At 35.8% G+C, this 26,026-nt stretch overlaps 1 protein-coding gene across 1 annotated transcript in view; it reads right to left on the bottom strand.

Annotated features, from left to right (window-relative positions):
- LOC138320928 (pappalysin-1-like) overlaps positions 1 to 26,026 on the bottom strand; it is a 42,186-nt gene that overhangs the window by 4,108 nt on the left and 12,052 nt on the right. Inside the window, exons 3-18 of the mRNA XM_069264237.1 lie at positions 25,637 to 25,782; positions 23,254 to 23,544; positions 17,032 to 17,153; positions 16,542 to 16,731; positions 15,565 to 15,697; positions 14,272 to 14,425; positions 13,783 to 13,955; positions 13,535 to 13,666; positions 8,017 to 8,108; positions 7,484 to 7,683; positions 7,288 to 7,368; positions 2,941 to 3,166; positions 1,880 to 2,123; positions 1,379 to 1,569; positions 656 to 863; positions 156 to 318 (exon numbers count right to left, since the gene is read on the bottom strand). Of these exons, the coding sequence (XP_069120338.1) occupies positions 156 to 318; positions 656 to 863; positions 1,379 to 1,569; positions 1,880 to 2,123; positions 2,941 to 3,166; positions 7,288 to 7,368; positions 7,484 to 7,683; positions 8,017 to 8,108; positions 13,535 to 13,666; positions 13,783 to 13,955; positions 14,272 to 14,425; positions 15,565 to 15,697; positions 16,542 to 16,731; positions 17,032 to 17,153; positions 23,254 to 23,544; positions 25,637 to 25,782 (2,746 nt within the window). The remainder of the gene's footprint in view (positions 1 to 155; positions 319 to 655; positions 864 to 1,378; positions 1,570 to 1,879; positions 2,124 to 2,940; positions 3,167 to 7,287; positions 7,369 to 7,483; positions 7,684 to 8,016; positions 8,109 to 13,534; positions 13,667 to 13,782; positions 13,956 to 14,271; positions 14,426 to 15,564; positions 15,698 to 16,541; positions 16,732 to 17,031; positions 17,154 to 23,253; positions 23,545 to 25,636; positions 25,783 to 26,026) is intronic.

The raw sequence follows: 26,026 nt of genomic DNA, 5'->3' as shown, positions 1-26,026 counted from the left end.
AGACACAAAGAACACTTATTCGATTTCCATGGATAGTCTTACAGCACATACTCATTTTATATGAATAAATCAAAGCTCAAGAGAAAAATAAACATTTCAAGTACATATAGATACTTTTAATTTCAAATTGCATATAGATATGAGATATTTAGTACCTGTCCGTCCGGACATCTGAGCGTGCAGGCACTTCCCGTAAACATGAGGTCAGTGCACGTGTACAGCCCTGTGAAGACTGGGTCTATGGTAGGGCACGTGATCCGCACGCACTGGCCGCCGCTCCATAACCCCTCCTCATCACATCTCATCATCACCGTGCGTCTGTTAATTGTTACGATCCATCATGAAAGTTAACGCGAGATTGGTTACAATTGCATAACATATTGTTACATAACCAGCAGAGATGGTGGGTATGGTGTCGCAACAATATCGAACATTGAAAAGATTCAAAGAATATCAAAACGGTAAAAATATCAGCAATAACACATTTGCTCTTTAAAATATATAATCTTTTCAATGATGTTTTATAACATTTAATTTGTAATATTCATTTCCTCAAAATTACATATCAATAATAAATTGAAATGATTCAACAACAGACAATGTAAGTCATCTTTTCGAAACTTTATAACATCGCCTTTCTTTTTTGTTTCGATACCTTGATGCCCGTCGGCCTTCCATGTGATATCCTGTTGAACATTTAAACTTGCAGCGTTTTCCAACAAATTGGTGCCCCAGTTTACACGATTTGGTGATCAGCTTGGCATGACTGACCAGGTCCGCTGGACTAGAACATTCTACCTGACAGAAGGCACGTGGAGATGACCATTTGCCGTCTGCCTCACAAGTCACGCTGTTACCTGTGCCTACAATACATTAATTTATTTTTCATAACAAACGACAATATTCTAAATATATAGACTTATGTTGTTAGCGTACCTTTTTACAAATGGAAATTCAATTGGACAAGCTTAAATAAAACATTCTACAACTTTTCATCCATAAACACATTCGACAATTAAGCCATACAATGCTTTCATCTATTTTCAAATTACGTATGGCATTTTATTTTACTGAAAGACGTGTTTAGACCTTATAAATCGGTATTTAAAACGTAACGTTCATGTCCATGTACATAAGATTTTAGGAAGCAACCCTAGAACTTACAGTTCAATATATCTGTTATGATAATGGATTATCGGATTTACAATTAAACGATAGTCTAAACACTGATGACATAGCGATAGTGGTGGTATCATCCCACGAAGTTCGCGGTCAAGATAAAAGTATCTGTTTTACAGGTTATTTATCAAATTAAGAATTATTTATCAATCGGAAATTATTCATCCATACTTAAAAAATCATTAGCGTCTACTATCACCTCTCAGTTCAGCTGGTGATGTGCATTTGAAAATGCACGATCTTCCGTACAAAGTTCCCTCTGGGCATACCACCGATGCAAATGGGATTTCCGGTTGTGCGCAATCAACAGGAAGACAATCGAGAGACGCCACCCGGTGCCAGGTCCCATTGATACACGTGTACTCGTTTAAAGCTCCAACAACATGGTATCTGGAAATAACCAGGTACCAGTCACCTCGGCGTGCAAATACAACTCATACATAGATCAGTTACTTCGAATAAAGTAATTATATCAGGGGTATGCATCATGGGGCTAAATTATCATACTAGCCAATCAATATTCATATCTGATAAATGTGCAATAGGTATTTGATAGGGTTGTTCCTCGGTTAAAATTCTACACGGTCTAGTTGTGACAAAAATATATCATACAGAAGGTGGTTTGAAAATCCATGGGACATAAAACATCCCTCATGAAAATAGATTTCGTTTTAATGCTAAATATGTCAATCATACTAACCCAGAGTTACAGCGTATTTTACAGATGTCGCCTTCCCTGTACCCAGAACACTTGGCGCGACCATTTGGCACATTCAACCCGGAGCAGGTGCTCGTACAGACTTTAGGAACGCATCTTCCAGATACCTGGTTATAGACCTGATCGTCGGAACATGACGCCAACTCTATTGGGTTCCAATACCGAGGTGAACGCAGACGGATCCCAGCAAAACTTATGTTCCGGGACGCAAAGAATATCCGTACCCCTATGTAAACAAAGACCACCGACATAGTTAAGACAAACCTAGTTTCTACAAGATATCCAAGAATACTCATTTGTTGAACTATATTATAAAAATCATATGATACATAGAATTTGCAGTTGCCTATCACAGCTATCAAACTCTTGCTTATTTTCAAGTTTCAAAATGACGCGTCGAACTTCAGCGAGCATCTTTTCAAGTTTTGAAAATTATCTTAAAAAAATGAAAACTAACAGTAACGCGTTAGGAAAATTGATTATCCAATAACTGTATATATAAACGTTTGTTTCTCTTCAAATTCAGGGAAACTAAGCACCACATATTGCATCATAATGTCTTTACGCCATCACATATAACATTACACCAGAGAGCCACCATTATGTTGTTTATACTTCAAATAAGCAACTACTTGCTTTAAAAGCAATTTAAAAGAAAATACACTAAAAGGTAGTCCAAGTAGACAAAAGAAGTTGCAAATGACCAATGAGAGTCGCTGTATGTGTTTCCATACTGAGGTGTGTAAACATAAACGATCATCAACTGCTATGAGGTTTATATTGATCACATGATTTCGTCATTCTGAAAAATGCATAGTTATGGGATAAAAAGCTTCATAGATTGAAAGCGTTATTAACATGACGTCAAAAAGTTAATCCTATTATCAGCAAACGCCGAGACGTAGATAATTAGTATACTCTATTAGATCATTCACGACTAAAACTTATTGCAACACCATAGTTTAGTTGTAAAACATTTGTATTACAGCTGCCAGAACGGAATACTGGTGATAAATTGATAATTTATCTATGGTATAGTTTACCAATAGTAAGCTGGAAGGGTAAGGACAGATCTTGTCTAATATGTACAGTGATGGGGTTTTGGCGACAGGAGATTGTCAGACTGTGGACAGACAGCGGCTTGGACCCATTATTAGCCGAGACAAGTTCCACACGGATCCGAGGGTCGGGATCATCCTGTCTACTCCTCCCGTCTGATCCGAGGTGGATCAGGACCGCAGCGGCCACCACTGCCTTAGCAAAGTAGGCCTGGAAACAAATGGATAAAAGGGAAAGGACAAAAAAGACGTGTTCAGTGATAAACATACATAGACGACACCTGAAAATTGAGTCTCGTAAGGGATTATAATTTCATTTATTCCGAAAATCACATATGGAGTGTATTGACTAGATACTGTTTGGAAAATGATAAATTCAAGATTCGTTCCAAAAGTCTTTTTGAATTAATGCTATGTACACGAAGCTGGAGTTGCGGTGGACGGTGTACTCATGTCAAACATGGCATAACTTGGCATTCAACGACTAAATCCATCACGAGAACTTCCACTACTATACGGATGTCTACACTAGTTATTTACCTCTATCCAGTAATTTCCACCGTTATACTGGTGTTTACACTATTTAATTACCTCTATCCAGTAATTTCCACTGTTATACCGGTGTTTACACTATTTATTTACCTCTATCCAGTAATTTACACTGTTATACCGGTGTTTACACTATTTATTTAACCTCTATCCAGTAATTTACACTGTTATATACCGGTGTTTACACTATTTATTTACCTCTATCCAGTAATTTCCACCGTTATACTGGTGTTTACACTAGTTATTTACCTCTATCCAGTAATTTACACTGTTATACCGGTGTTTACACTATTTATTTACCTCTATCCAGTAATTTACACTGTTATACCGGTGTTTACACTAGTTATTTACCTCTATCCAGTAATTTACACTGTTATACCGGTGTTTACACTATTTATTTACCTCTATCCAGTAATTTACACTGTTATACCGGTGTTTACACTATTTATTAACCTCTATCAAGTAATTTACACTGTTATACCGGTGTTTACACTATTTATTAACCTCTGTCCAGTAATTTACACTGTTATACCCGTGTTTACACTATTTATTTACCTCTAGTAATTTCTACTGTCATACCGGTGTTTACATTATTTATTTACCTCTATCCAGTAATTTCCACTGTTATACCGGTGTTTACACTAGTTATTTACCTCTATCCAGTAATTTACACTGTTATACCGGTGTTTACACTAGTTATTTACCTCTATCCAGTAATTTACACTGTTATACCGGTGTTTACACTAGTTATTTACCTCTATCCAGTAATTTCCACTGTCATACTTGTGTTTACACTATTTATTTACCTCTATCCAGTAATTTACACTGTTATACCGGTGTTTACACTAGTTATTTACCTCTATCCAGTAATTTCCACTGTTATACCAGTGTTACACTATTTATTTACCTCTATCCAGTAATTTACAATGTTATACCGGTGTTTACACTAGTTATTTACCTCTATCCAGTAATTTCCACTGTTATACCGGTGTTTACACTAGTTATTCACCTCTATCCAGTAATTTACACTGTTATACCGGTGTTTACACTAGTTATTTACCTCTATCCAGTAATTTACACTGTTATATACGGTGTTTACACTATTTATTTACCTCTATCCAGTAATTTACACTGTTATACCGGTGTTTACACTAGTTATTTACCTCTATCCAGTAATTTACACTGTTATACCGGTGTTTATACTAGTTATTTACCTCTATCCAGTAATTTACACTGTTATACCGGTGTTTACACTATTTATTTACCTCTATCCAGTAATTTCCACCGTTATACTGGTGTTTACACTATTTATTTACCTCTATCCAGTAATTTACAATGTTATACTGGTGTTTACACTATTTATTTACCTCTATCCAGTAATTTACACTGTTATACCGGTGTTTACACTAGTTATTTACCTCTATCCAGTAATTTACAATGTTATATACTGGTGTTAACACTATTTATTTACCTCTATCCAGTAATTTCCACCGTTATACTGGTGTTTACACTAGTTATTTACCTCTATCCAGTAATTTACACTGTTATACTGGTGTTTACACTAGTTATTTACCTCTATCCAGTAATTTACACTGTTATACAGGTGTTTACACTAGTTATTTACCTCTATCCAGTAATTTACACTGTTATACAGGTGTTTACACTATTTATTTACCTCTATCCAGTAATTTACACTGTTATACCGGTGTTTACACTATTTATTTACCTCTATCAAGTAATTTACACCGTTATACTGGTGTTTACACTATTTATTTACCTCTATCCAGTAATTTACACCGTTATACCGGTGTTTACACTAGTTATTTACCTCTATCCAGTAATTTACACCGTTATACCGGTGTTTACACTAGTTATTTACCTCTATCCAGTAATTAACACTGTTATACCAGTGTTAACGCTATTTATTTACCTCTAGTGATTTCTACTGTCATACCGGTGTTTACATTATTTATTTACCTCTATCCAGTAATTAACACTGTTATACCAGTGTTATACTATTTTTTTTATCTCTATCCAGTAATTTCCACTGTCATACTTGTGTTTACACTATTTATTTACCTCTATCCAGTAATTTACACTGTTATACCGGTGATTACACTATTTATTTACCTCTATCCAGTAATTTCCACTGTTATACCAGTGTTACACTAGTTATTTACCTCTATCCATTAATTTCCACTGTCATACCGGTGTTTACACTAGTTATTTACCTCTATCCAGTAATTTCCACTGTTATACCGGTGTTTACACTAGTTATTTACCTCTATCCAGTAATTTACACTGTTATACCGGTGTTTACACTATTTATTTACCTCTATCCAGTAATTTCCACTGTTATACCGGTGTTTACACTATTTATTTACCTCTATCCAGTAATTTACACTGTTATACCGGTGTTTACACTAGTTATTTACCTCTATCCAGTAATTTACACTGTTATACCGGTGTTTACACTATTTATTTACCTCTATCCAGTAATTTACACTGTTATACCGGTGTTTACACTATTTATTTACCTCTATCCAGTAATTTACACTGTTATACCGGTGTTTACACTATTTATTTACCTCTATCCAGTAATTTACACTGTTATACCGGTGTTTACACTATTTATTTACCTCTATCCAGTAATTTACACTGTTATACCGGTGTTTACACTATTTATTTACCTCTATCCAGTAATTTCCACTGTTATACCGGTGTTTACACTAGTTATTTACCTCTATCCAGTAATTTCCACTGTTATACCGGTGTTTACACTAGTTATTTACCTCTATCCAGTAATTTCCACTGTTATACCGGTGTTTACACTAGTTATTTACCTCTATCCAGTAATTTACACTGTTATACCGGTGTTTACACTATTTATTTACCTCTATCCAGTAATTTCCACCGTTATACTGGTGTTTACACTATTTATTTACCTCTATCCAGTAATTTACACTGTTATACCGGTGTTTACACTAGTTATTTACCTCTATCCAGTAATTTACACTGTTATACCGGTGTTTACACTATTTATTTACCTCTATCCAGTAATTTACACTGTTATACCGGTGTTTACACTATTTATTTACCTCTATCCAGTAATTTACACTGTTATACTGGTGTTTACACTATTTATTTACCTCTATTCAGTAATTTACACTGTTATACAAGTAATTTACACTGTCATATACCGTGTGTTTACACTAGTTATTTACCTCTATCCAGTAATTTACACTGTTATACCGGTGTTTACACTAGTTATTTACCTCTATCCAGTAATTTACACTGTTATACCGGTGTTTACACTAGTTATTTACCTCTATCCAGTAATTTACACTGTTATACCGGTGTTTACACTAGTTATTTACCTCTATCCAGTAATTTCCACTGTCATACTTGTGTTTACACTATTTATTTACCTCTATCCAGTAATTTACACTGTTATACCGGTGTTTACACTAGTTATTTACCTCTATCCAGTAATTTACACTGTTATACCGGTGTTTACACTATTTATTTACCTCTATCCAGTAATTTACACTGTCACACTTGTGTTTACACTAGTTATTTACCTCTATCCAGTAATTTACACTGTCACACTTGTGTTTACACTAGTTATTTACCTCTATCCAGTAATTTCCACTGTTATACCAGTGTTATACTATTTATTTACCTCTATCCAGTAATTTCCATTGTCATACCGGTGTTACACTATTTATTTACCTCTATCCAGTAATTTCCACTGTCATACCGGTGTTTACACTATTTATTTACCTCTATCCAGTAATTTCCACTGTCATACCGGTGTCCACATGGAAACCAGGCCTCATCCCACGGCACGAATGGCGCACAGACCTGAAGAAAATGAGGTGTATTAGTACATGAGATAATAAAATAATTGGCATTGTAGTCTTTAACACGAATACGTTTAGTGAATATTGTTTCAGTAAACTTGGGCTTGAGAGCCTACCGTGTTCTGATTTGGAGTGCCCGTTATTAGGGAGACTGGACACCCTGGAGCTTGATAACTGGGATTGGCTATAGCTGTCACCACCCACTGGTCCTCAAATCCGTCAGGGGTGAAGAATCCGCAATCCTTTATACTGCTGTTTCGCTCAAAGTCCTCGCAAATACCGTCTCCATCGTGTAGGAAACACATGCTAGGGTTACCTATAAATAAGGTAATTGATGATCTATTAAACCTGACAATAATACATGGTGCGACTAGTGTCAAAGATACTGATGCAAAGTGAATTGTGTTCTCCATATAACTCCTCAATTTTAATTAATTTCTTGTCAACGTTAGTTATCATGTACTGCATCGCTAGGTTTGAGATACAAAATATTAGAAAAACCCAGTGTATATCAAATGCATATATGAGATGATGCTATCTGGTTTCAATGTTGTACAACAGCATATGCCTTTTTGAGTCTTTTCTTTTCAGAGAAGCATTGTTTATCCGAGTAGCTTATTTAGATGATTCCAACAAATCTGTCACTGACCATTACAATGAAATAGGTGTTCCACGTGACAGTTGACGTCACATCCGTCCGCTCCTAATAGGTTTCCATCATCGCACTCCTCACCCTTAGACCTGAAAGAATTATAACGGTTGTATAATAATAAGATGATACGTTTGTTTGTTTGATTAAATCAACGTTCTATCAACAGCCAGGGCAATGTACGATGTGTTGCGTGTGTAAAATGCATGACGGTGTTTTGAGAGACTGCGGTATATTCGTGAGATGCCTAGTTTAATGGATATTTTGCCCTTTTCTATAGTGCTGTATCACTGAAGCATGCCGCCTAAAGCACTAAGCATATTATACTGACAACACGAACCAGTCGTCCCACTCTTTTAATGCTGACGTAAATACACACATATTTGGAAATCATTACGAAATATATCGTTGTGGGTAAATAATGGCAAACAATGTCATATCATTCATAATCTTAACTGACATATGCCTTAGATGGAGTGTATACAAGGTTATTGAATTTTCTTAATTTTCTTCAGTATATTTGGAGAAGTCCGAAAATGTAATATGTAAAATAATAAGCCGATCATTATGGAAATTTTAATTGTCCTGCTATGACAAAAGGTGATTTTGCTCTGAACCTACTTTGGTTAGGAAACTGCATTAGTCTAATCATATAGGTTTCTGTCACTGACAATATGGATCGCTGTTCAGCTCCACGACTGCAGCAGGTTTTGTCTGACTTGCTTGCCACGAGCAGTCCAACAGTTTACACGATTAACATATATCCCTGTCTTACAAAACCAACAATATTTTATTCTGTCATTCCATATAAAAGACAAAATAACAAGATCCATAAAATGGTATTACATAGAAACGATGATTCATTCTTTAAACTAAAAAGAATTTCATATAGAAAATCAAAATTCATGTGCTGAAGAATCGAACATGTCAGAACGATTTCGCTATCGTGAAGGCAATCATTATAGTGTGCAGACAATAACCACTGTTTATGGGAGTGCGAGTACTTGTTAACGGCCTACACGGATTTGTTCTGTATAAACCATAGCATGGCTACATAATAGATGAGAGGACACGGGGTAACACAGCCAGAAACTCTATTGATCTGTAGAGTATTACTTTTTATTTAATTATAAGTCTTAAACACCTTCCCATCAATGTATTGTGATTTGTTTCAGATTTGAATCCTCTTCTTATTAGGCCTACGGACTACCTTCAGAAGTGCAACTATGAGTTGAATTATTTTTTGTTTGTTTTACATTAACAAATAAGGTGACACATAATTATTTAACGTGGCAATAAGAAAACGATATGTATTCACCAGATGTTTCAGCCACACATTTTAAGTGTGACTGAATCTTGGGGGGGGGGGGGAGATCCCCAAAATGTCCTCCATATTTCGCGTGTACGTTTTAGAAGACTGCTGCAGGTTAATTGTTGTGTCCCTTTGTAATAGTCGAGACATACACGTTGTAACGTGCTATCGCATCGAAACAAACTGCCAAATATACCAAACAGCACACCCAACCTAGTAACATTAAACTGATAAATCACTTCATGCGGAATATCAAGTTAGCAAAACAGATCAATTTTATGCTCAGCTACTTGGTTAAGGTATTAGCCTTTCACATAGCCGGTCGGGGTTCGATCCTTAGCATGGATGTAAAAGGGCAGAGTTCAGAACCCAAAGCCTTCTGCACAAAGGCAAACGATCACGTGAAGACAGATGTGAGGCAGTGGTAAGAGACGATAGGAAGAATTAGGAAATTGAGTAGAACAAGCTAACAGTAAGTGTTACAACAACACACGTCCCCTGCCGTCAATTTCGGTTGCTAATCTATTTCAGGTTATTATTGCTTAGATATGCTACCATTGTATGAAATTTGAACGCATTATGTTGATGTGTTCTCAAGTTATCGTCCGGAAACGAAAATTTATGAAAAAACTATTTTTCGTAAAATTGACCTTTCTAGTTGACCTTTTGAACCCAAATTCAATCCGAAGCTATGTTTTCTCCTACAGTATCATTGTACGAAGTTTGAACAAATTTCGTTGATGTGTTCTCAAGTTATCATTCAGAAACAAAAAATTGTGAAACAATATATTTTTAGGAAATAAGTAACGGTGACCTTTTTAGTTGATCTTTTGACCCCAAATTCAATCCCAAGCTGCATTTTCTCATATGTTACCATCGTTTGATCAGACAGACGGGAACAAACACTATAGTCCCCTTAGTGTTTCACCGGGGACTAAAAAGAAATTAAATATCTAAATTACGTCGCCTTTTTAAAGTACGTAATGTAATGCGGCAACTGAAACAATAGAGCAGCCTTGGCCATATGTAACAAGACATATACGGTTCAATCAGAAAGTAATTACTCCTTCTATCAAAGGAAGACAGATGAACAAACAGTTACCCTAGAATCACGTGTCATTTTAAGTGTAGACCACTACATAAAACAAAGAAAACCAAAGGAAGTTTTCAGAGAAGTAAAATCGACCTTAGACATGAGTTGCACTTGTCTGACACCTTAACTAATTTGTCTCTGCAGTTAAATAAGATAAATGAAAAAGACACTAGAGATATAGACATAAAAGTAGTTTATAACCAGTACTTAAAAAATGACTTCAGTAAAAATTGTTTTATACATGTAGTATCGAAACTCAGATGATTTAAAAATCATTCTGTAAATTTTATCCAATGTTTTCATGGTTTGATAACACCATATTATTCAGCTATTATTATTATATTACTATTCATCGCAATTAGTTATTTCAATGGAATAAAACCAAAGTATGATGAATAATTACCCCTACGAAATACTAAATTTCTTAAAAATGTTATATGCAACTATCATAAATAAGAGTCATACTCCTCAGCATCAATTATATCCTCCATGTGTCTGAATCGCATCATAAAAAAGTTATTGCCGCAAGTTATATCGGTTGTTATAAAGAACGTTACTGGTTCCCAAGGGGGCATTAGACTTGGCCTACAGACCCACATTTGAGAACCATAACAATGGGTTATGTACTGCCAGTACACCGTGTAATATGAGGTTTATTGAACCTTAGTCATTCCGCCGACTTCAGCACACAGTACAACTGGCTGTGAGAATAGCAACAAGAACGCTGCATGGCTTTGTTAGCGTCCGAAACTCTGTTAATAAGCAATGTATATCCGCATTATAATTAAGAGGATTTGTATCAAAATTTCGTATGTTATTTATGAACCATTTTATAACCCAATTTATTGCGATAACTTTAATATGAAAAAGCACTGTAAAATGATACAATTAAAATGAAAAATATACATATATATTAATAACAAGAGGCCCAAAGGGCCTTAACGGTCATCTGACTACCTTGACAATAGTAAAATTAATTATATATGGTGTCACTTTGTCAGGATCATGTCAGGATCATTTTCGATTTCTTTCAACAAATTTTATTTCAAACAAGAGGCCCAAGGGCCTTAACAGATAGGAAATTAATTAGATATCGTGTCATGGTAGTCATCTTCGATTTGGGATCAACCAGAGATGTAACAACACTTTGTCGGGACCATGTCAGGATAATTTCATGCAAGTTTCAGCCAAATCGCACCGGTAGAACTTGAGAAGAAGTTCAAAATGTGTTTTCAAAAGGCGGCTGTTGCGGCCATCTTGGATTTCGGATCTACCCGAAAAATAACAACACTTTGTCGGGACCATGTCAGGATCATTTCATGCAAGTTTCAGCCAAATCGCACCGGTAGAACTTGAGAAGAAGTTCAAAATGTGTTTTCAAGATGGCGGCTGTGGCGGCCATCTTGGATTTCGGATCGACCCGAAAAATAACAACACTTTGTCGGGACCATGTCAGGATAATTTCATGCAAGTTTCAGCCAAATCGCACCGGTAGAACTTGAGAAAGTTCAAGTTCAAGTTTCCAAGAGGCGGCTGTTGCGGCCATCTTGGATTTCGGATCGACCCGAAAAATAACAACACTTTGTCGGGACCATGTCAGGATCATTTCATGCAAGTTTCAGCCAAATCGCAACGGTAGAACTTGAGAAGTTCAAAATATGTTTTTCAAGATGGCGGCTGTGGCGGCCATCTTGGATTTCGGATCGACCCGAAAAATAACAATACTTTGTCAGGACCATGTCAGTATCATTTCATGCAAGTTTCAGCCAAATCGCACCGGTAGAACTTGAGAAGAAGTTCAAAACGTGAAATGTTAACGCACGGCGCACGGCGGATGACGACGGACGAAACATGACTGAAAAATGCCCGGAATATGGAAATTGCTGTCTTTTAAACCTGTGAAATAAATTAGTCATGTTTAATAAAATCATGATTTGGAAACGTTGAACTTTGATAATTCAGTGGATGATATTGACAACACCAATAAAATATAATCAAAACAGATTTTTAAGTCCGAGTATCTACAATATTTACTGAATGACTGAAAAACCCTATATAAATATATTGATATAAAAATGAAATGTCTATTCAACACAGGACAAAAGAAGAATAACGTCGGTTATGCATCATTATACTTTGTAAGTTTCTGTTACCTGACATTAAATAATGCACATTTCATTGGGCCATTGTTTGTATATTGCTGCGATACCGCGATAGCAAGGCTTTCAATTAACATCCAGTTTGTGTTAGTTTTATTGTTAATAATGTTTGTTTATAAGTAACTTCTACTGCATCTACAATACCCGCTAGAAACAGTGCTCCAAGCCCTTTAGCTAAGTATGTCTCGAGTATATAAACCTAGGCTGTACGGACCAACACATGTTATTACGACTGTTAAAGGAACTATAATAATAAGATACATATTGTCTAATTTTCTTTTTTATTGTCTTCTAAGGTCTCAGTTGATACTTGAAACAGTTTTCTTGACATCTGATGATATATACCTTGTGGAACTTAACATCAAGAACGTTACACAATCTTCTGTATCCACTTTTACTCCTATCGAACCCTCTCAACTCTCAAATGTCCATAATTGTTACATTTCGATTTAAATATTCTGTTGTTCACATTCACCAATTACCAGTTTTAATTGAAATCCTCTTACATCTGATTTTCGCCCACATTCTTTCTATTTGTACCATGCTCACAGAGGTTTTCAAAAGTATTTTTTTCTTATTCCATGTGTTTTCAAAGGAACAATAGATAGAGAAAACTTTTACAACATTCAACAAATATAAGGAGGACACATTATATAACTTTTATTTTAAACAGAACTTTGACAAATCTATAGCAATAAAAACTCAAATGAACAAAGTAAAAGCCCGGAATAAGCAATCAATTCGTTCATTTTATGAAAAGTGAGTCTAATACTTACTTAAATCTGAAAAATAAACAGGTATGAAAATTCGGTTTGGCAAAATCCAAGAAGAAAAAAAGGGGAAAAAATGAAAAAAGTTATTTCAGAGGTAAACATTTACAGATAGAGCCTAGTGGATGATGACAGAAGAAAGGCGACGGATATGTAAGGTTACTTTAATATGTTTTATACTTACTGGTCAACATTGCCATCGCCACAATATGCCTGTCCGTGTGTGTATACCAATGAGGGAGACTGGACGCTTTGTCCTCCCGATTCAGCGTGAACATGCACGTGGTAGGTATATATTTGATCTGCTTCCACTTCTCTGAAATAGCAATTCAATAATTGAATATCAGATAATGATTGAATCCGAGCTTCTGACTACATTTAAAAATCATATGAAAATACAGTAACATAGTAAAGAATTCTCATAAATATTACCTGTCTACATATCGGGAACGTTTCAATTGCTTTATCTCTCCTGCAGAAAATGGCGGATTCCGTGTCAGTGTGTACCTACTGTTCCTACAGTCGGAACATTCTGTGTAGTCACTGGACGTCGACAACTGCACGGCGTCTATAGCAACGTATGGATTGGTAATGTAGATTCGAACCTAAAAAGAAAATATTCATAATCTTTAGGATCTGTTTCTGGAATTTTGACTTGCATATATATATATGAAACTGATGATACGTTATATGATTAGATAGTTTCAGATGTTTTACATAATGCATTCGATCTATTCAGATATATGAATCCCATAAAGCATACACAAATGTATAAGTTTGAGATCAAAGCGAAAACACATTTCGTAAATATGAATTTTTGTCATGTTTGTGCATGTGTATAGTTAAATTGTGACGTCATTAATTTATTATGATTTATTCACATAGTATAAAATACTTTGGCTTTGTGTAGTAATAATAAACCTTATTAACTGGTTTCGTCACGAACACTTCAATAGACAGCACAGTATCACAGTATCCGGAGTACGGACCAAGGGATGTGACGTCACCATCTACGTGGAAAAGTTTGACGTCACTGATTCCATCTTTTGCATTCCACACCACCCATATTGAAACTCTAAAATATTAATTGTATTTATTGTCCAATGTGTATAGAAGCAATTTATTTAACTTTTAATACTGAAAATATGATAAAAAAAACCTGCAACTATGGACGCAAAACTCTTCGGCTTAAACTTCATAATACAAGTAATTCAGATGCTATTACCTCAAACACATGGTTCACCCAAAGAACATTAACAACATATTAAGGAAAAGTCCTCTCAGATGTTAACAACTTAACCTCTTTGGTTGAATAATTTTGATTACAAATCATGAGAGTCATTTCCTAATACTCACGCATATCCCACACGTCGTATTACGGATATTATATGAGCATTTCGCATGATTTCTGAATTAAAATCAAAATCTAATAAATTAATTTTGCATATGCATACGCTAAAAGCCAATTTGATGTCACTATTTGAACACAAAACAAAAAGTTGTGCATTGAATTCATTATTTGATTTTTAAGAAGTTTTCTGTGTTCCAAATAATAAAATTTCGTATTGTGTTTTGTATTCAATTTTGTTTACTTCAATTAGTGATATTTTAAACCATGCAAATAAAATTATACATGTAGTTTTGATTACAATTTATTATCATTTTCTAAAATTAAAAGAAAAAAATAGTTTCCGCGTATTTAAGCGTTTCTTCTTTGACGTGTGTGGTTGTTGTTCCCACCAAACCTTTGTACGGTGTCTACCATATCATCGTTTTATCAATAAATAAATTAAATTAGGTATAAATACGTCCACAAGGGTACCTCTACCACACATATATATTGGTTTATTGGGGGTTATCGTACCATGTACCGAAATGATTGCATTCCAGCCATAGATCGCTGTGTCATAAATGCAATTATGCACCTGCATTTTTTAACGCACCTGGGTATCAAGTGAGGGTAAAATATGACTGGCATTTCATTACCGAATATCAAATGCATGCAGACAGTCATGCTGTCAAATTCGAGTTTCAATGCCGACATACAAAAAAGAAAGCACATCCAACTAACCGCGCTGGTTCCCACTTTTCCGTTTAAAATATTTTTCTTCAGAAAAATAAGCGACAATTTATACATTGATTTCAACTGAAGATTACATTTTAGTATTTTGTTACCATTACTGTAAATTTATATAAAAAAAACCACCAAATTACCTATTAGGAATAACAGGGAAAGTAAAGAATAGATCTATGTAGCAGCCATGTGGTCGACAGTCACTCGGTCCAGTAATGGTATCAGGCATCCAGGCGTAGACACTCATGTCACATTTATCTGCATCCGGGTGACCTAGAATACAGCATGATATTTACCACATTTAACTGCATCCGGATGACCTAGAATACAGCATGATATTTACCACATTTATCTGCATTCGGGTGACCTAGAATACAGCATGATATTTACCACATTTATCTGCATCCTTGTGACCTGGAATACAACATGATATTTACCACATTTATCTGCATCCGGGTGACATAGAATAAAGCATGATATTTACCACATTTATCTGCATCCGGGTGACCTAGAATACAGCATGATATTTACCACATTTATCTGCATCCGGGTGACCTAAAATACAACATGATATTTACCACATTGATTTGCATCGGTTAAACCAAAAGTAAAACCTCATTTATCATTTAACAGCATCGGCAGTATTAAGAGTTAAGTAAGGCCTATTTATCAGTACCGGTCTGACCTGAAATCGGTATAATTAGTAAACGTTTTCTTTCAAAAGTATCAATACATAAAAGTTATACTTGGTAAGTAAATGTTTAAGTCATGTTTCAAAATTTCCGGGGTTACTGAGTAAACGTTAATCGCCAGTATCACCATTATCACCCAGATGTTCTAAATAAGTCATTAGGAAATATTTGATTCGTCTGTCACCCCAGTTTATATCGACGATGTAAAAGCATTTGTCAGGGTTAAACAGTTTTGTTTAACATTGCTGTCGTTTTTATCGTCGTCAATTCAATAAAATATTTCTTAAATCACAAGAACCTTTCACTCAGGTACAACACATGTCAGAATGAAATCTATCAAGAGTCAACGACTTTGCAGAATCAATATAATTGGGAAACAGTTGTAATAGTGATGTCGGAGTATGCCTTTCGGCACGTGTAAATACCTTCGGCTTGCCTGGGTGCGAAATCAAAGGGTTCCGGAGTAGGATGAGACGAGCTGGAATTGGTAGCAAATTGAATGACAGCGTCTGCATCAGTACACATATCGCACAACGATGTTGTCAATACAGAGGTGTAAGGGCGAAATGGTGCTACCCAGCCAAGCGTGACACTGTCCTCGCTAGAGGAGAGGATCTGAAACAGAATACTTATATATATTCACATTGACCTTTTTATCATAGAGCATCGACATTATTTTAATTGTCATTCACTTTCTTTGACATGAATTGTAGAAAAAAACCATCAACTTTCTTAATAACTGTCATAATAGTATCATATTTACATTAAAACCCTGATTGCTACATGTGATGGATCTAACTAGGTAGAGACCAGTTAGGCGTTCACATTGCAGGTGTCTAACTTGCCATAACAATGTGATGAAGTGTCATATTAACATGACGCACAAATGTAATAACTATCCACTGTTATGCCTACCCTAGGCGGTAGTGGTACCGGGGCCGGCTTCAAGTTGGTTGTCCATGGTTGATAGACCAAGTCCAGGTAACAATGCATCCGCGCCATTTGCTGTGGGGTGAAGTGATCAATACAAGCGTCGTCTGAAATGGAGGACCAGGATGATATTTCATTTTGGCAAACATAATGACGGCTCCTGTATGCAATGTATTGTATGTAAATATATGTATGTATTTGGAGGCTGCAGTATCATCGCGGTGTGTCTCCTTGTTATAGCGAAAACAAACTTGTCCTTTTTATAGTGTCATCTCACTGAATATGCTGCCAAACACACCACACAGCACACCCTGTCCGGTCACATCATACTGACAACCGGCAAAAAAGTCGTAACACTTTTTTATGCCGAGAGTTCAGCAGGAGCAAAAACTTCCATTTTATAGACTATAATGTTTTATCAATGTAAATTGTTTACATGTTAATCAATTGTATTGTTATTTGAGTAATTTTGCTCGTTGTTGATTATGGGACGAATTCATCATATAACAGGGTGTGGCAGAATCAAGTCGAACCATATTTCTGTCTGACACAAGCACGTGCTCAAGGGACGAGAGGAAGAAACACACTGAGTAATCAATGGTACTTATTCTTATTTAAAGGTGGACCATTTGGTACTTAACCTGTATCGATCTCAGCTGTCGGCGACAGTGTATATATAATGCCAGTTTCTCAGCCAGTCATTATGGTTTTGTACTCTATAAACCAGTAAAGCTGTTTTATGAATGAATCTGACTGTGTGCATGGTATATATCAACTATTGTCCGATCGTTTGATGGATTCCAATTGGGAAATAGTCCGTCTGTTAACACAGACTAACTTGCATAAATACACACAAGAAGAGTTAAAAGTGTTAGCTCAGTAGCACCGAAATCAGTCTTATTTTTTTTACTGTTGAATAACAATAAACATTTTTTTAAATATTAGCAATTAAATCATAGGGTTATGACGAAGATGAAACATTCAATTAAAAGAGAAAAGAAAAAACCCACCCAATTAATAATAAGATGCATGGAATGATAAATATGAAATGCATTTTTTATATTTAAAAGAGCAAATTGACCTTCATTTACAGTCGTGCGGCCTGAACTTCGATATTTTTTTCTATATCAATGTCCGGAGAATCAAAATGATAATGTAACAAAGCTCATGATTTTATCTAGCGGACGCCTACATAATAAATCCCATATATCGTAAATGTTTCCACTCAAATCATGTAATCTTCAATTGTAAATAATTTTTGACATCCTCCTCCACAAATCCTACAGCAGCTCCGAACTCAAAATTCATTGCAGTAAATAATGCAAATCAATGTCTAGCAGTAAATTTTAGCAGAGGCGTACAGATTCAAAGATACACAATGTTAGCCAGTGTGTATGAAGCAAAATATCCCGTATAATATCGCTGACCCACAACTATCCAAAAATGGTAACGTCGACATTAAAAAGCAAACATCGCGACACTACACTAATTATTCAGCCTGCGCACTCACAAGTTCTGGATAAAAGGCAATAAGCTGCAGATCCAGATGATAAACCAACGTTATTATTCGATATTGTTGCAACTCAATATACTTGTAAAATTAATTCAGTTTTTTCTGAAAGCCATATATATACACTAGGATTATCATAAGAAATACTTCTTAAACTCGAACGATCAACCCATTAAACTAAATAGCGCTCTTGCTGAAAGGTATGTTGTGGCAAGTGTTAACCAGGTTTGCATACTCCTCTTCCAGGAACGTCTTAAGTTTCCAGAGGCCAAACTGACTACTTCGCATGTATTAATGAGTATCATTCTACCGAGTAGATTATTATGAATCAAAATTACATTTTCTAGCGATTGAACCCCAGACTTCTAACGTACTTGTTTAACATGTAACCGTTCTAACGTAAATGATCTCTCTATGCGAGAATCATCACGTAGCAACAAGTTACAACAAACAAACTAAGACATTATCTAGAAACCAAAATAAAATTTCTAGTCTATTGAATTTTTGATATAACAAAAGGCTATAGAGTTAAAACGATCATAAGGCGACTCCTAATAATGCATACACTCTGACCCTTAAATTACGTGTGAAAGTAGTACCAGAAGAAAAACGCAACAAAGCAATTATAGCTTTGAAAATTGTTACGAGAAATAAAAACAGCGAAAATGTGGAAATTTACACTTATTACACGAAATACGTTCTAGCGCAAAAAATCTTTCGTTTACATGCGAACTTGTCTTAAACAGTTACCACGCGTTTTTATCGCGAAAATAGTAACATTTAAACACGCAGGTTGCGAAAATAAGTTTACCCGAATAAAGCTACTTTATCTGTAGTTTGTTTCCAAAATACTTTACAAAATCCCAATAAATAGATGTGGTACCTGCAAGTAAGTATTAAACACTAACTGATTTACTGACTGCATGCTTCCTAACTTCAGAGAAAGTTGAGAAATATTTCACTTTTCCATCCCTATACCCAACTCTTTCATGGTTCTGTTTTAATTTATCTGTCATAATATGGTGAGCATTTTGGCGGTACGAGGAATTTTGATTAAATGTTTCAAATATCAAATTTATCCAGTTGTTTCATAATGTACACATTTCAAATACATTCATGCATGATTTCTTCGCACGACATGAGACTTGTGTTTATAATGACAAACTGGCGTATTTGAGATATGTACATTATGAAACAATTGGATAAATATGATATTTATACTCAACGAACAAGTAAGAAATTGTTATAAGCTTAATAAATAATACTTATGTACAAGTATTTGATATTTTTCAATTATACACGATTTTTCAGTTTACTTTTTATTCCATTTTATTTAATTTCCATCTGTATTTTTCAATTAGATTGCTTTGAAAGGGTTTGATTTTTAAAAAAATTATTTTAACGTTCTATCAACAGCCAGGTTCACGTAAGGACGGCCTCCCATGTTTGCAGTGTGTAGCGTGTGTGAAGTGCGAGGTGCGTGTTTTGGGGGACTGTGGTATGTTGGTGCTGTGTCTTCTTGTATAGTAGAACTGTTGCCCTTTTTATAGTGCTATATCACTAAAGCATGCCGTCGAAGACAAAAAGTAACACACACCATCCGGTCACATTATACTGACAACGGGCGAAGCAGTCGTCCCACTCCCTGTATGCTGAGCGCTAAGCAGGAACAGAAATTACCACTTTATAAACTTTGGTGTGGCTCGCCCAGGGGACAGAACTTTCGAAGTGTGAGTTGTTGATAAAGTCCCTTACAATTGCTTGTTTGTTTGATTAATTAACGTCCTATTAACAGCTACTGTCATGTAAGGACGGCCTCCCATATATGCGGTGTGTTGCGTGTATGTTTTGCGAGGTGCGTGTTTCGGGAGACTGCGGTATATTCATGTTGTGTCTTCTTGTATAGTGGAACGGTTGCCCTTTTGATAGTGCTATATCACTGAAGCATGCCGCCGGAGACACCAAGCAACACAGTGACCCAACCTGGTACCATTATACTGACAACGGGCGAACAAGTCGCCCCACTCCCTGTATGCTGAGCGCTAAGCAGGAGCAGAAACTACCACTTTTATAGACTTTGGTGTGTCTCGGCCAGGGGATAGAACTCAGAGCCCAATCCTCGCGTATGTGGTGTCTTGCATATTTGACGTGCGTGTTTTGGAAGACTGCGGTATATTCGTGAAGTGTCTTTTGTATAGAGGACCAGACAAAACGAATACACACCAGCCTCCCATTACATACATACCTTCACACACTGCAATACATTGTACTAAAGAAAGACCGTCCTTAAATGATCACGGCTGTTGACGTTAATCTAATAGAACGAACCAAACCAAATGATAATTGTGACCTTGACCTTTAACCAATCCCAATCAAGCGATCGATTAAAGATAAACATGACGTTTCGATTTAGATAGGCGAAATGGAATATGAATTGTTGAACAGAAACCTCTGTCGGGATGCCGACATATTGAATCCTTAACGTAAATTTAGAAGTTGAGGGACGGGTAAATATCAAGCCAGTGGCAGAGGGATCAGAATATCGAAAAGTTAAATGGAACCATCTAAACCAGGTCAGTGATAGATCGATATGAAAATTCGGTGGTAGAGTGATTATTAGTAAAGGTCTATGGTTCAAACAGAGTATAAAAACCAGCCCGGTGATAGAGTGATATAATATATAGGTCAGGGGTTAAAGGGAGGGTGAAAACAAGGATAGTGGTGGAGGGATCATCACTTCACATACTGAGGTGATGACTGGCTCGTGTTTAAATCAAAATAATTGTTAAATGGCGAGAAATACTCCCGTATCGAATAGGATTTTACGTGTCAAACACTTTTGCAATTAGGAGGATTGCATGCAGGATGTTACAGAATTAATGCTGAAAAATATTACAATTGACAACGGTAACAATCGCATCATCTCCATAAATACTTTGCGTATCTGCAAACTAATTATCAATATTATCATAATCAGGATAACTGCCAAAGTTCGCGGCGGGCCACAGACATTGATTGACCCTACCATTACACATTTTCACAAGTTCCTCCTAACAGACGAACGGTGTGAGTCATCATACACCGAAGCATGTGTTAGTCTATCGACCGGTCTTCGCTACAAACTCCTGGGTTTTAACCACTCAGCATTACCACATTTGGTTATTATTCTTACTAGAGGAAATCTTACAAACAAGCTATTTTTCAATTCGGCTAGGTCATCAAAACATTACAATCATATTAAAATTGACTTTTTCAGTATTTTAAATAAAAAAAAGTTTATATGAAATAGTGAAAATAAAGAATAGATATAGACCATTTTTATTAGGTCACCTGAAACGAAGATTTAGTGACCTATTCTAATCGCCTTTTGTCCTTCATCGTCCGTCGTTTGTCCGTAAAGAATTTACATTTTCGACTTCTTCTCCAAAACTGCTGAAGAAATTTCAATAAAATTTTGCACAAATCTTCAAAGGCATATATAAGGCCAATCAAAATTGTAAATTTATACTATTTTCATTTAGGTAACATCTAGGAATTAAGATTCCAAATTTAGTCGCCTTTTACAATCATGCTGTACGGCAGCAGACACAATTCTAAAATTCTATCTTTAGTGTAGGGGATGCTTGAAATTAGCTCATAAAACAAGCTTAAATAATTTGAAAACCTGCTACAAACATGGGAAAACAGCGGATGCAAATCGGAAAGATAATACCATTAATTGAATATGACCTAATTCATGCACGTGACCAAGCCAATATGACACTAGGATGTAATCATCTAAGCAGGTCATGTCAAGATCCACATCCAGTACTAAACATCAATTTCAAGCTATCAAATCTTTGAAAAATTCAAACGTTTCCATGAGAAAAAAGCTTTTAAAGTTAAAATAGAATAAATGCTTAACTAGGTCACTGTGACCTTCTTTTTAAATTTTTCATCACTTTTCTTGACAAATCAAATTTAACAAATCTAGTATTTACAGGTAAACCTGCATAAAATGGTATCTCGATTCTAATATTTAATCAATTAGGACTTAAACAATGAAAATGTAAATTTTCACCCTTTGACTTTTGACCTCTCAAATTACCATGAGCGCAGAGCGCATGTTTCAGTGAGATAACATTATCAAGTGGAAAAAAGAGCTCCACGGTTGCAAGGAGACACAACATGAATATACCGCAGCCTCCCAAACTTACAGGCATTCGTTCACGATATACAGTGGATGCATGGGAGGCCGTCCTTAACAAACCATAGCTGTTAATATATTGTGAAGTCTTAATCACCAACTAAGGGGTATGCTTAAGGGTATATTCGTGATTTGTTTTCTTATTGAAATAGACGGAAATTAAATTACTCATTAGAGCATGCTGCCAAAAACAGCAAGAGAAACCTCATGGATAATGAGTGTGTTTCGATAAGGGGACAGAACCCTTTCTCAGAGGGGCGACGCTTACGCTGAACGCTATGACAAATGTGAGGCAGAGTCAAGAGCGGCATTACATTAAGAAAGTCGGCTTGGAAAATAGTGAAATTTTATCGAAAATTTAGTCGCCTTTCATGGACTGGGGGCAGCAGGTAATATTCTAACACCCAAACTGCAGGACATGATTTGTCATGATCATATCTAATTAGAATAGCAGATTTCATTGACAATCCTGGGAATTAAGATTTATCAGATATTGTGGTGTTATACTGACCTCCATAGCCCATGTAGTTGGCAAAAGGTGTGTCGGTGAATGCTTGGATACCACAGGACTGCTGTGCCCAATCCGGGTCACGACAAGCGGTATTGTTCGGCGTCGGCAATGTGTCCGAACAAAGGTCACCGAGTTCTATAGAGGGCTCAGTCTCTAGACATGAGTCGGAACAGTCCATCTCTGACACACCATGATGCACGTGCCATAATCCGAGCACGTGACCAAGCTCGTGCACTAGATTCTTTGATCTTCCGAGAACGCCGAAATCTTTTGGATGAACAACTACCCCACCTGTAAAAAATGTTACATTTTCTATTAAATCCAAAAAGTTAAATAATAGTTCATATCTTTCTTTCACGTAATGCGTCAGAGAGATGATGAAACAACGATTTTAGTTCGTACTTCGTTGCTGAAACAAAATAGATATAAAACATTTTATGCTAATTTGAACGTCGTAAGATGTGATTTTGGAAACTGCGCAAAGCGTCTTCTTTTAAAAGTGGAACTACCCATATGTTTCCCATTTGAAAGTATGTATCTAAATGAAGCCATGATTGTATCAGGCGATTGTATTTGCGACTTTAACTTTTCTATACTTCTTAAACGACTCTTCATGTTTGTCCGCAAACTTTGTTGACAAACTTTGACATACAAATTGTTGTCGAACACAATGTATTTACAGTGTTCCACAGTATCGAATTCCAGCAGATGATATTACGATGTTTGTTTGTTTGATTTATTAACGTCCTATTAACAGCGATGTATGTTTTTGGCTTCTGACAACATGCTAATAACAATGATGATAAACCTCGGGTCACTGTACGGTCAACGACTTGCCACATATAATAACTGAGTCACTCTTGGGATGTGAACAAGTCTATACATATCAATTAACATAAACAAACAAGGATATTCCAATAACTGAAAGCGATACTAAAGAAATCTAGTCCCATTATGTATCTCGTCCATTGAACCAATTAAGTCTTTAATACAGTATATCAGCTTTATTGAGAGTCTGTTTGTCTCTAGAGATAGGTCTCTAAAGAGTGTCCTATGTGAAGCGCATACCATTTTTGCACTAATACTCCAGGGCTATATTGCCTCTAGCTTAATGACGTCCGAACTTATTTTTGTCTCTCACAAAAAGTTACGAACTATTGTTGTGTATTGTGACAGGGTGCTAAAGCTTTTGATGCATGTGAGATGATAATTTATAAATGAGTAACGGACTCGTGCGGATGTTTCTCTGATTTTGTGAATATCTTAGTTGATTTTGCTTAACGTCTTATGGCATGGTCAAACATGAATAATGTCATAAAACCCCTGGTTATACAACGCTACAAAGACATTGTAATTATAAATCAATTTCCAATAGTTGATTGGTTGAGCTGAACTTCCTATTAACATCTACCGTCATTTAAGTCATTTAAAGTTGTATGGTCTATCACTTTCGCTCTTTTTGTCATAGTGAAAACTCTGTAAGTCACACATTTTTCTCCGTCTGTCCGAGGTTTATACTTTCTACTTTTACCATTTTTTATAAAGTTGCAGCACTGGAAGTATTTTTAAGTATAAAAGTGAAAAAATCGTTTTAACATGTACACGTTTAAAACAGTTCGGAAGTATTCCGATCTGTACCGGTATTGCCGATATTTAGCACGTGATACGGCTCGGGAGGTTCCAATCTATACGGGTATCGCCGATGTCGGTCACGTGATGCAACTCGGTTTTCCGATATTAACCGAAAGTTTGAAACATTGCGTTGACTGTGGCGGTTTTTTCAAAACGTGTGATATTTCATGCGACATTTACCGCTATGTCAATAGTATATTGGTGTTTTCATGGATCTGAACCATCATATATAAGTATTCATATTCACACATTGTATGCTTTATGAGAGTTTGTGATGGTGAAATTTACAAGAATTACAACTTCAAAGACGGCAGCACCTGCCTACAATGTGTTGAGTGCTTTGGAAGGTTGCAGATGTTGGGACATACGCGATATTTTGTTTATTAAAAAGAGTCGTAAAATTTAAAGACAAAGGATTCCTTTCAAATATGGATCATTTAGCCTGTATAATATGTCGGTGCTTTCAACATTACAATTACAGTCAACGGAAAATGAAAACTAAAAATAAGTGATTCTTACCATTTGACTACATGAAAAGAAAATGACTTTCATTTACGGTTTTGGACGGAAGTATAAACTACACAAAATAGACACAGACAAGGAAATATAGTATAACATTCTGTTAGCAGAATGATTTCAGTTGGTGAAGGGTAATGATCACAAAGTGATGCACTATAACGTTACCAACAATACAACAAAAACATCAGTAAATGGACTGTAAAGTTGTTATTCAGATAAATATACGTCTTACCCTGAACGGAGTAAACTTCTTTGTCCCAGGGCATGGTCGCTAGTCCCACCAGCTGATTAGTGGACTGAGATACGAAATAGATATTGAGATGAGATGTTCCATCAACACCAATGGCCTCCTTATATTCGTCCATTCCTATATATCCACTGAAACAAAAATAAAATTTGAATGTCGTGATCATTGTTATCATAATATATCAAATAAGTAATGGAACCCTTTTTTGTACATTTACCAGATGCTTGTATTGACGGCACTACTCACTTGAACATAGCTTACTCCAGTTAAATTGTTCCCCTTCTGCCAATTTAAAAACCCTTCCACTTTAAAATAGATCCCTCTAAAATAGATACTTCTTTTCCTCTGTAACGTAGAATATTTCTTACCAAGCTC

Source organism: Argopecten irradians, chromosome 4 (genome assembly GCF_041381155.1).
Source record: "Argopecten irradians isolate NY chromosome 4, Ai_NY, whole genome shotgun sequence".
Lineage (NCBI taxonomy): Eukaryota > Metazoa > Mollusca > Bivalvia > Pectinida > Pectinidae > Argopecten > Argopecten irradians.
Note: the sequence above shows the minus strand (reverse complement) of the source record. Positions and strands in the feature narration are given on the sequence as shown.